Genomic DNA, 12,767 nt, shown 5'->3' on the forward strand with positions numbered 1-12,767 from the left:
AGTGCAATAAGTTGCTGCCATTGATACATTTTAGGTTCGCAGCTTCCATAAGATATTCCTGGAAATTTTATTTTGAATTAGGTACTGGCATGGAATATCTTTCGCATCAACGGACCCATGGAAATTATATGTCTGGACGTCGCGACAGTAACTTTTTACAATGGGCCGATAAACTTCAAATATTGACAGCAGGATATACAACAACAGACAGTGTTCATTTGCTTGGCGTCAGTAGCGCACACAAGGGGTGGGTTTGGGGTTCACACCTCCCCACCAAAGCTAACAACCTCAAATACAAACTGTACCTTAAAGTTTAGAATCCAGCTCTCAAGAAAAATCACAAGAATTGTTTTGTATTATTTCTGTTGCCTGAACAAGCACTTTGCTTTTGCTGTGAATTTTCTTGAAGAAATAAATACACGAACACTTGACAACCTAAAATAATTTACCACTGATATGCACTTAACAAGGGTTCGAAGATTTAATTTGCCAACTTCGAGTACGTTTCAACAAAATGAGTTCAGTTAATTTTTTTAATGAGGCAATCGTGAAAAATCACCACTTCTGTCGAAAACCAGAAACCAGAAATCGAGGAAAATTAGCATAGAAGTGTAAAAATGTTATGGAACTAACTAATTTATTTGTATTAAAATTCTTTTTTAAAATTTTTTATTACTTTTGAAAGTTGAGCGCATCTTGAGTTAAAATTGTTTTTTATTAAACAAGTATTTTTAAACCAAAAACACAACCGACTTCAATTCTCATATAAAAATTTAAGAGTACCGTTATGAGCCAATGATCGGATCTAAACCAAATTACTATCTTTTCTATAAAAAAAAAGAATTATTCAAATCGGTTCACGTGGTCCAAAGTTATGCGGTAGCATACATAAAAAAAGAAAAAAATACTCCAACGAATTGATAACCTGAAATTCTAAATGGCACTTAAATTTAATTTTGGATTTTTATTTAAATGCCATATTTCTTTCGTTGCGTTAAAGATCACCTTTATTTAAATATGCCAGAAATTATTTTTATTTATTTATTTTAAAGCTAATATTACAATATACAAATTATAAATTAGCTGGATAGCCATAGCAACATAGGCTAGGTAATTAATTATAAAACGTGTAACTGTTAATGTTTTGAAACTAACTAACTGAAATCTCATGATAGTTGTGTTTAATTATAGTGTTAAGCTGCGTTTCACCAAACTCATTTAATTATTAACTTTAATTTAAATTTTATACAAGTAAACAGCTGATACACAAAATTGTGGTGTGTGTATATTGATTAGCTGATTAAAGGTGTAACATCTCTGAGTGTGGTTGTTCTGATTAAATTTGTATTTAAGTAAAGAGCTTAGGTAATTTATATCAAAAATAAAAATAAATTAAAATTTATTGGTGAAACCAAACATTAGAAAATTAAAGTAATTTTCACTAAAATAAATCCGGTGAAACGCAGCCTTAATGTATGCAAAGCAAGTTGCATTTCGCTAGCTTAGAGTGAAGTTAGTCAACAATCTCTACTTAAATAGCCCATCTGAAATTGGGCCTTATTGAACTAATATAATTTAATTTCAGCTTTGTATCGGGCATTTCGCTGCTGGGCACATCCACCGAAATTTACGTCTATGGTACTCAATATGCTTTTATTCTCATCACTTTGGTGATTTCCGGAATCATATCGTGGTACGTCTTCCTGCCGGTATTTTGTAATCTGCAACTAACTTCCACATACGAGGTAAGAAAAGGCTCCGTATAAATTTTACGTAAATTTTTTAAGAATACCCATACACAAATTCGAATAAAATACAACAAAACCGCGTATCATGATAATGCGATTCCTCGCACGGCATGTTGCCCAAACTGTACAGAAGAGAGTAAAAACTGTCTTATTTCAAAACGGCTCTCTCTTCCGGTGACCAAATCTCATTTTTGGAACAAATGTCAGACGCGAGGTTTTGCATAACCTTAAACGACGATATATACGGGTACACTCTCAGGCAAATTAAAGTGCTTTTATGAATAAGGCCACAAAGGTTTACACTTTATATAAAGTTCGCAAAAATTAAAAAAATTCAAGGAATGAAACCGATTTAAAATAACGTTCCGGTTTGGGTTTCGGTTTTGCCAAGTGTTTCGGTTTCGGTTTTGGTTTCGTTCTTCAAAATTTATTTCGGTTTTGGTTTCGGTTACGTTCCGGTTTCGGTTTTTCACAGAAATTTTGTTGATATTATTTAAATCACAATGTCTTAAACGTTGAGGAAAGAAAATCGAAAATTACAGTTCAGTGATAATATCAACACTAGGTTGTTTCCCTAACAATCCGGACCGGATTTGGTAATTAGAGAATAAGAGAAACATTTTCTTTCAAAATGGAACAAAGTACGGAAACGCAAAAACCCACATTTCGTGCCCACATGTCGAGAAACAGCTGATTCACGTTGTTCTTGTTTTTGTCACTTATACCATGTTCTGACCGACATCGGAAACATGTTTTTGTTGCTAAAACTGGTTTTCGACCTAAAACTTGTGTTTTCGTCCATATAAAATCTGTTAAACGAAAACCAGTTTTCGCTGAAAACTACTTGAAAACTCACTTTCCACTCATTCCAATCGGTGTCTTCACTAGTTTTTTTCGATTATTTATCGAAGTGGAAGTCATATTTTATCATCTTTAATACGCCATTTCGGATTTATTGTTAATTGCCTGGCCAAAGCAAAATAAGAATGAAAGTTAAAGGTTGTAAATGAAAAGAAAATGAAGGAAAAATGTTTTGGTTGTCGGTCAGAACATGGTATTAAATGCAAACACTTGGAAATTGAATTTTGGTTTCACAAATTTGATTTTAAGTACATAGATTGAAAATACATCAACAGGCCATTCACTTTTCCTTAAAAGCACCAAGTAAATGCAGGCAACATGTAAACACAATACAGCTGATATGCACTTTGACACTTTATCCATTTTTACTCGGAGAAAATTTCGGGCTGTTTCGGGCAGGAAGAAGAATACACTTACGATCGAATACGCTCGAATTTTCGCTCTCTATTACCCATTTTGTTGAGTACAGGCATGATTTCTGGGCTATTTTGGGCACACGCGGGATCTCGCATTGCGTACGGGAAAGAAACTACTTAAATATAATTAATCGATTATCGATTCACAACAACAAAGTCATCAGCAGATTTTTGCGAAAAGTTACCTTGCCATACTTATTTACTACTTAACAAGAATTTTAGCAAAATGTTGCTGATTTTGGTTAAATAAATCATTTATTTCAAAGAAATTTGTATTTATTATTTTTGTAAATTTCTGGAAACCGATTGAAACCTGTGATTGAAATGGTTTCGGTATCGTTCCTTTTCAGGTCAAGATAACGGTTACGGTTTCGGTTTCGGTTTTGAAAAACGAAACGGTTTTAAACGGTTACGGTTTCGGTTTGGGTTTCGGTTTCATTCCTTGAAAAAATTTAACCAGGGTTATGATTTTAAGGCACTAAAAACTTAAAAAAAGGCAAAATGAGCTTTGAAAAAATGAAAGAAGGCATTTATTTTTTCATTTTGTTATAAATATACATACCTTTATGTACAATGTGCATGCCAATAAAATATATAAAAAAATGGATATAGTGGTCACACATTTTTAGCCGAACCAATTTTTGCTTAGGTTTAGCATATTATTTTGGTTGTTATTTCATTTTGGTTATTTTTTTTTATAAAAATAAAGGTCATTCCTTAACAAAACCCGTGTAAGTCCAAGTTTGAAACTTTGTGCTTTTTTGAAAATTCTAAAGAATCATTTTTAGCCATTTGAAACTTGTACTTCATTCTGCTAGAATTCAGTGGGCTACAAAACTGCATACTCTTTCTAGGAAATCTTATTAAGAAAGCTAGAAAATTTGTTGTTTTTTTTTTTTTTGAAAGCGCATATAGTTTTATGGCAGTGTCACTTGATTGGTACATTTGTACAGATTTGGATATTTTTATATTGGGCTATTGGTGCAAAATAAAAAAAAATTGGGGCGACAATTTTTTTTTAAGGAACAAGATTTATTTTTCGTGATTGGAATAAAGAAAAATATTTGTGCATTCACACGATTGGGATAAAAGTTGCACCAAATTTTGGGGAAATTCCCAATCGTGTGACACTGGCTTTATGGATTTTGATCAAAAGAGGGGATACATGGCGTATGAATAACAAAATTTCCTGCTCATATTTCATAACNTTCGTGATTGGAATAAAGAAAAATATTTGTGCATTCACACGATTGGGATAAAAGTTGCACCAAATTTTGGGGAAATTCCCAATCGTGTGACACTGGCTTTATGGATTTTGATCAAAAGAGGGGATACATGGCGTATGAATAACAAAATTTCCTGCTCATATTTCATAACTACAAAAGAACGCGATAGATACCCTGCAAACCAAAGTTCCCGAAATCTTAACGAAATCTTTAGGAGTATCTGATTTCTGTAACGATTTTTTTCCGAATCTTCAAAGAAAATTATATGAAGTGGTTGACACGAACTCGTAAAGAAATTTCTGTACGAAAAATAAAGAAAATTCTGAAAAAAGTCTGCAAGAAATTCTTCACATAGCAGCATTATTTTCATTTCTTTACCGATTTTCTTCCGAAATTTCGTAAAAGAATGGAAGTGTGCGTAATTTATTTAATTTTAGAAAATTCGTCCAAAAATCGGATGGGATCTTTCCGAATTCTTTAAAAATTCTTTAAGAATACTCTGTAAAAATGGTTTGCAGGGTATCTACCGCTTACATCTGAAAACTAAAACGAACACACTTACATATACATACATACATTTATAAGCAAACAGAATGCCTTTCTTGAATACTTTTCTTTCTAAATTCTAAGAATGCGTATTTTCCAGGTACTTTAAAACTGCCATATTTTTACCTCATACTAAGCAATTAAATAGCTGATGTGCTAGAGACTTCGATGCATTACTTCTCTTCATATATTCGAATTTGGGTACTACAAGAAATTGAGAGTAGTATAAAAGTTGAAAATATTTTGTGATTTCCATTGAGAAATTAGTGTGGTCAATTTCTAACCCAGGGCACAATTTATGTCAGTAAAATCAATACACAGACGGAAGGTTAATGCAACAATCGATTGAGTTATTAGTCGCACGGTAGTACATCCCACTGCAATTACTTAGACAATTTGTTTTTTTTTTAACAAAATTATATTTCTTTTTTTCTTGATACGAAAACGCGCAATAAGCCGTCAGTGATATTATAAGCGGTGCTTTAATTAAATAAAAATTGTATCAAATTGAAGACTGGGCATTTCGTAATTTTTCTTTTGTATCCGTTAGGGAATTATCTCAACGATGATAAGTATAGATTTTTGTTCTAATATATATACATAAATATGTATATACATAAGATTTACAATGCAGTGACTGTTGATTATTTTCTTCCCATACTGGATACGAAAATATTGCGATATATTCCACTTATTTAACTCATGCATTTTTCTCCCTTTCCCGTGAATTTGATAAGCCCTTCGAAATTTTAATATTTTGGAGTTATTCACGTTTCTTCTACAATTGTATTTTGCTCATTACATACATGTACATACATACGTCCGATATACATATGTACATACATATAGTATTTGGAAATGCGCTTTGATCGAAGAAATCGTTTGTTTGGCTCCGTGCTTTTTAGTATTGGAACGGTAAGTGATTCTCGAAGTTCCAAAAAGAGGATTCCTTACTATTCTATGCCATCTTAGATATTCTGGTTGCCTATTGTGATATATGTTCCTGCATTGGCTTTCAATCAAGGTGAGTTGCATTCCCGTAATTTATCCCTTTAGAGAAATTCTCATCTACATACCTATACTGTACTCATAGACTTGTATGTTTTCAGTTACCGGCATTAATATCCATATTGTTACACCTGTAGTGTGCATCGTTTGTATATTTTACACATGCGTGGTAAGTAGCAAGAGAAAGGCCTGTTAAATTTAGTTGCTTTCATTTTAATATTTTTATTGAGCTTTGTTACACGATTTTGTTTATTAGGGAAAAACTGAGAAAGCAACAAAGTCTAAGCGGTAGAAGTTATAGCAGCTATTTCGGAGATCACCACATCTCCTCATCAGACTTCTTTTTTATGGCTTTCAGCCGGGATCGAACTCGCGTCATCGATTTGCAAAGTCAGAAGCGCTAACCACTGAGCTATGCACACCCCGTAAGCTCTTGTTGCTAATTCATTCTCTTACGAGGCTTACGGAGCTTACGGGGTCTGCATAGCACATCGATGACGCGGGTTCGATCCCTGCTGAAGTCTAGAAAAAAGAAGTCTGATGATGTGGTGATCTCCGAAATAGCTGCTATAACTTCTGCCGTTTAGACTTTGTTGCTTTTTCAGTTTTTCCCTAATAAACAAAATCGTGTACCAAAGCTCAATAAAAATATTAAAATAAAAATTTGAATAAGCCACAATAAAATTGACAAATACTTTAGTTTTTTCAATTGGAAATTTAATTAATTTAGGGTGGACTAAAAGCTGTAGTGTGGACCGATGTTCTTCAAACGGTAATAATGGTGGGATCCATAGTGCTGGTCATCATAAAGGGCACTATAGATGTTGGAGGATTAGCTGTAGTTTGGGAGCGAAACTTAAAAGGAAGTCGCCTTGAACTTCCTGAGTAAGTCAAATAATCAATGGAGCTGGTATCCATGTGCGGCAACACACATACATACATATGTATTATTACACAAAATGTAGAATGACTTGGGATCCTTCAGTTCGTGTATCCATGCTGTCGGTCCTTCTAGGAGCTACGTTGTTTTACGTTCAGGTTACGGCGGGAAATCAAGTAATTATGCAGCGATACCTCTCTCTTCCCGGAATGAAGGAAGTTAAAGGAGCTTTGCTTTGGTTCACCATTGGTATAATTGCACTTATGGGCGCTTGTTTTTACAATGGATTATTACTCTATGCTACTTACCACGATTGTGATCCACTCAGTACAAAGTTAGCAAAAGTGAAGGATCAGTTAGTGCCACTTCTGGTGATGGATATCCTGGGTGTATTTCCTGGAATGCCAGGATTGTTCGTTGCAGGAGTTTTCAGTGCGGCGCTCAGTTCACTATCGACTGGCCTAAACTCTTTGGCTGCTGTTATTCTCGAGGATTACATTAAGCCTTTGGGAAAAACTCCGCTTAGTGAGCGCCAAACTGCATTTGTCATGCGGTTGTCTGTGATTTTGATGGGAGCCCTCTGTGTGGCATTAGTATTTGTCGTTGAGCGAATGGGAACGGTTCTACAATTATCAATGACTCTCGGATCTATAATTAGCGGCCCCTTACTTGGCCTTTTTCTCATTGGGGTCCTGATACCTTGGATTAATGGAAAGGTAAATAGTAGTGTTTTTTGTCATAAACCAATTGTTTTTATTTGATAGGCGCTCTCCTTACATCTGCAGAGTGCATTGGCAGGAGGCATTGCGTCAACCTGTGTTGTTGCTTGGATCTGCTTCCGGGCGCAGTTAGCAATTTCCGAAGGAGAGATACATTACGACGAAAAACCTGTTAGCACTTATGGTTGTAAATATTTTTTCGAAAACTTCGCAACACCTATAAAGGCAATTGAAAACAGGCAAGTGCTTTTAACTCTTAAGGACTTATTGATGTTAAGCAATATATATATATATTTTTTTTTCAGCCCCAAGAAGCCTTTGCAGTATATCTACCATATGACATTTATGCTCTATGTTGCGGTAGGTACTTTCTTAACGGTGATATTTGCTGGCTTGCTGACACCCTTTTTAGGACATAATGATCCTAGGAATATGAATATTGAGCTTTTCTCACCCTTTGTCGGAAAAATTCTAAGCAGCTCGGGTTATCTGAAGGTGCGGCAACCGAATTTATAGATTCCTGTAAACGCCTTGAAAACTAATGATTGTCTTACGAACTAGAAATGTTAAAGCGATTTCTGTGTTGTATTGAAAGTAGGATTAAGAAATATAGTATACACTAATTGTTCTTAGAAAAAGTGTTATTAATTTTTCATAAATACCTGGCTATTTGTAAGTATACATACATACATGTATATGTACATATTGGTACACATCTTGATTGACACAAAAATCCTTTGGGAACTTGTTCCTAAGAAGTGTATTTCTTAAATACTTATATACATACTTACATACATCATTGTGTTTTTAAAAATTTTAAACTTTTAAATCTATACTCACATACTTTCGATACTAGCCTAATATTATTTATCTATCTATTAGTACTTTGAAATGCGATTTGGTCGCGGGGTACGCTATTTCGGGTCTGTCCTATTCATTGTTGGAATGGTGAGTTGGTCAGCTATTTGTTTTCCATTTTAAATAGTGCGCCTAATTAGTGATAAATTTCTTAAATTGAAGGTTCTCTGGTTACCTGTTGCAGTATATGTGCCAGCTTTGACATTCAATCAAGGTGAGGTTAATTAGTCCTCTACATGGAATTCGTGATAATGAATAATTTTGACTGCTTTACTTGTTTGCCATTTTAGTATCTGGAATCGATATACACATCATAACACCGGTAGTGTGTCTTATATGCACCTTTTATACTTGCGTGGTAAGTTGATGGCTGACAGTGGGGCTCATTTGATTTCACTCATAATTTATTTATTATTTTTTATTTAATTTTTTGTTAAGGGTGGTTTGAAAGCTGTAATCTGGACAGATGTAGTACAGAGCTTTATAATGTATGGCTCAATATTGGCCATCTGTATAAAAGGAACAATCGATGTAGGTGGCTTAGATGTGGTTTGGAAGCGCAATAGCGAAAGTGGTCGACTTAATACACCCGAGTAAGTGGTAAATTACTGAAAGGTTTTATATATGTAAATTAAATACTGCTCTATCATGAATCAGCTGGACCTGGGATCCGACAGTGCGTTTGTCAATGTTAGCTGTATTTGTTGGTGGCTCCCTTCATAAGATCCAATCCTCTGCCGTAAACCAGATCTGTATTCAACGCTATCTATCATTGCCTTCTTTCAAAAAGGCTAAGCAGACTGTAATTTTGTTCAATTTCTTGTTAATTTTTTTAATGTTGTGTTGCTGTTACATGGGGCTACTAGCCTATGCCAGCTACTACGATTGTGATCCACTTAGCACAAAGGTTAGTTCATACATACGCATACTTTTTTTTGTAAAGTTGTGTGTTTAACAGTGTCGTTGAATTGCAGCTTGCATCAGCTAGTGATCAACTCCCTACATTATTGGTAATGAAGACTGTGGGCGATGTACCAGGATTACCGGGACTTTTTGTTTCGGGGGTCTTCAGTGCGGCTTTGAGCTCCTTATCTACAGGTTTGAACTCGTTAGCCTGCGTTATTTCTCAAGATGTCGTTGCCTCGTCTCTGAAGACCCCACTCAATGAACGTCAGACAGCAGTACTGCTGCGACTGATAGTGTTTGTGTTTGGGGTTGCTTGCATAGGATTAGTATACGTCGTTGAAAAGTTAGGAATGGTATTGCAGCTGGCCACAATGACGGGTGCAGTCACAATGGGGCCACTTTTAGCTGTGTACACAATGGGTGTTGTACTGCCATGGATCAATGGAAAGAGCGCGTTGGCAGGATGCCTGGCAGGGTTTTTGGTTCTCAGTTGGATATGTACTAATGCGCAGATCGCCCAAGTGAAAGGAGAAATTGCTTATCCGAAAATGCCTGTATCCATAGACGGTTGTGACTATGAATTCGATAATGAAACGGCTTGGCACATCATCCATGATTACAAGTGAGTCGTATTTGTTTTTTCAAACAAGTATTTAAATTATTATAAATTTTAATTAAAATTTTTAGACCAACAACTTCGGACCAACGCAATTTATATCACCTTTCCTTCCTGTGGTATTCCGCCTTTGGTGCAATCATCTCCGTTGCCGTCGCTGCTATTGCTACGCGAATATTTGGAACTACAGATTTAAGGGAACTGGATCCAGCTTTAGTGTCCCCTTTTATGCGTCGCTTCTTACCAGTACGACAGAATAAGGAGTACTTTAGTGTTAGCCTTGAGGATTTTTTTAACGATAAAAGTACGATGGAGCGCGAACAAGAAAACTCAGGTAAAAAAAAAATGCCAGAAAAAAAAGGTCATTAGAAAAAAATAATTTTGTAAAAACACTTTAATTAGTTGTGAATAAAAGAAAGCGCCGAATTTTTGTGTGAAGTTATTTCCTTTCATTTAATACACATTCGATATATGAACCGAATTGGGCCAATAATATGGGTTTCCAAGTATCCCGACTCCTGCGCCACCTATCGGCAAAAGTGTTTGTGGAGTTATTGCTTTTCCTATAATTAATATGCATATCGTCGTTTAAAGTGCAAAACCGCGTAGCAACAAAATGCAAAACCGCGTATGTGAAGTTATAGAAATTATTTTCTAGAGCGTAAAACCACTCATATTTCTAAATGGTTTTCTTTTTTATAAAGCAATCGCATTTCTGGGTAGTATATTTCAGGACGAATTGATAAGGATTGAGTCAAGGGCTTGTGTGAGCAGATCCAATTTTTGGCAGCCAATGTCAGTTACGCGGTTTTGCAGAATGACGATACGCGGTTTTGTACTTTAAACGACGATATGTATATTAAAATTATAAACTAAGTCGGACCATAGATGCAGTTTATCGACATATTTCAACCTCCGCGCCACCTACCTACAATTTTTTTGTGAACCTTTTTTTTCATATAACTAATACACATGCCAAATATGAACCATAAATTTGGGTTTCTCAATCATATCGACATTTGAACCGCCTATCAGACTAATTCATCGCTCATTTTGCATTGCCATTGAATTGTTTTATAATCTTAAAAATATACCCCTTTTCAACCGACTTCCAAAAAATGAAGGAGGTTATCAGTTTATCGGAATATTTTTTTTCTGTTTTTTTTTTATGTATGTTACCGCATAACTTTGGATCACGTCATATTTTTATATGAAAAGTGAAGTCTGTTTTGTTTTTTGTTTAGAAATTACTTGTTTGCTTAAATATTACTTTTTTAATTTGAACTCAAAAAACATTTAAAGAGTGCTCAAAGCGCTTATAGTTTTCCATGCATTTCATATGAAAAAAACCAAATTTTCGTAGAAATGGCATAGAATACTTGGAAATCAATATTTTTTTATCGAAAAGCAATGGCTCTCTTCAGCAGATAATAGCAATATTCAATTGTTTATTTAACCCTTTTTTAATACTAAAGATTTTTTATTTATGACCCCATTAAATTTTCTGGCATTTTCTGGTGGCTTTGACGGACCTATAAAACATAGTTACCATAAAAAAATGGTTAAATAAAAAATTTTGTATAATTACTGGGAACCTCCCGGAGAGAAACAGAGTCGTCCGATCGAAAAATATTGATTTCAAGAATTCTTTACCATTTCTACGAAAAGTTGGCTTTTCCCATATAAAATACATAGAAAACTTTGAACGCTTTGAGCACTCTCTAAACTTTTTTTTTGATTACAAAATAACAATTGGTGCACATTGAACAGGTAGTATCAGTGTAACAGCTGATTTGATTTTTTCTCGGATTATTGCGTCTCGAAAATGTCTAATATATTTAATTTATTTTCACAAAAATTCCAAATTATTAAAATCTATTTGCATGTGAAACCTTTTTCCATACAAAACAAGCGATTGAATAGCAGCTTTTGGAACGTTCGCCCAGCTCAGCAGCACGACCGCTGATTCCTGGGCCTTGGAAAGGATGGATCAATGCTTCGAGAAGCAAACAAATTTACTACGAAAGAAAGTTGTAACAATTTTAATTTTTTCCAATTTAATTTTTTACTTTTTTGACATCACATGGAACGCTTTGATTTATAAGAGAAAAGTCAGAACAGTTTTTGACACTTCCGATACCAGAAACAACAAAAAAATTCACGAAAATTTTGTTTTTGCTGTAATGCTACTACCTATTTGATATGCCTTGGGCCGTTCTATTATTTCTTGAGCAAAGTGAACAAAAATATACACACACAAAAACACATTTGCCGAGCGTTTGAAGAAAATAATACGAAAACTGATTACATAGAATTCGCATGCAAGCGTTTATCGTCTATCGTGTGGAAATTCATATTAGGGGGAATGGCGATTTTGACCTTATATCTACGAAATTGTGCACAATTACCAAATTCAAAAGTTCTAGGAATATACCCATATGTAACTTTGTTATTTGCCACCCCATTTTTTCATATCGCAAAAAATAGTACCAATATGATTATTTTGGTATTTTTTGTTTGTAAATTGAACTAGCTTCAAAACTGCCACCGGAAATAGACCGGGACTGCGCACTTTTAGTTTTCGTTAACTATAATACTGTGGCGAATACTGCGGCAACACAAAGCGAACAACGAGAAATAGGCAGAATGTTCGAAGAATGACGTAGAATGTTCCCCAAAGAGAAACGTCAAGTTGGATGAACACTGCGAACAGCGAGAGAAAGAGAATGAGCGATAAACTTCAGAATGTTCTAGAGTTGCCATAAGTGCCAGCGCAGGTATATAAGGGCGCCGCCACCGCGAGGTGAGTTAGTTACAAGTCAGCAAGCTACAAGTAAACTGAGCGGAGAATTGAGTTGCGAATAAGCAAGCTATAAGTTTAATTGTGTTAACAAGTAGTAAAGCGTTGTTATTGCTTTAACAAGTATTGTAAAGTGTTTTTACTGTATTAGCAAATATTGTAAATTGTTTGTTGTACAATAAA

At 34.8% G+C, this 12,767-nt stretch overlaps 1 protein-coding gene across 1 annotated transcript in view; it reads left to right on the forward strand.

Moving 5' to 3' along the window:
• LOC108363603 (sodium-coupled monocarboxylate transporter 1-like) overlaps positions 1–10,138 on the forward strand; it is a gene marked incomplete at its 3' end in the record, with an annotated part of 12,303 nt that extends 2,165 nt beyond the window's left edge. Inside the window, exons 2-15 of the mRNA XM_017617002.1 lie at positions 1,586–1,745; positions 5,647–5,712; positions 5,770–5,821; positions 5,907–5,974; positions 6,536–6,690; positions 6,771–7,401; positions 7,471–7,899; positions 8,287–8,352; positions 8,425–8,476; positions 8,553–8,620; positions 8,701–8,855; positions 8,920–9,169; positions 9,237–9,790; positions 9,856–10,138. Of these exons, the coding sequence (XP_017472491.1) occupies positions 1,586–1,745; positions 5,647–5,712; positions 5,770–5,821; positions 5,907–5,974; positions 6,536–6,690; positions 6,771–7,401; positions 7,471–7,899; positions 8,287–8,352; positions 8,425–8,476; positions 8,553–8,620; positions 8,701–8,855; positions 8,920–9,169; positions 9,237–9,790; positions 9,856–10,138 (2,989 nt within the window). The remainder of the gene's footprint in view (positions 1–1,585; positions 1,746–5,646; positions 5,713–5,769; positions 5,822–5,906; positions 5,975–6,535; positions 6,691–6,770; positions 7,402–7,470; positions 7,900–8,286; positions 8,353–8,424; positions 8,477–8,552; positions 8,621–8,700; positions 8,856–8,919; positions 9,170–9,236; positions 9,791–9,855) is intronic.
• Between the last annotated feature and the right edge of the window lie 2,629 nt (positions 10,139–12,767).

Source organism: Rhagoletis zephyria, unplaced genomic scaffold, assembly GCF_001687245.7.
Source record: "Rhagoletis zephyria isolate East Lansing unplaced genomic scaffold, Rhagoletis_zephyria_1.1 Rzeph_scaffold_01314, whole genome shotgun sequence".
Classification (NCBI taxonomy): domain Eukaryota; kingdom Metazoa; phylum Arthropoda; class Insecta; order Diptera; family Tephritidae; genus Rhagoletis; species Rhagoletis zephyria.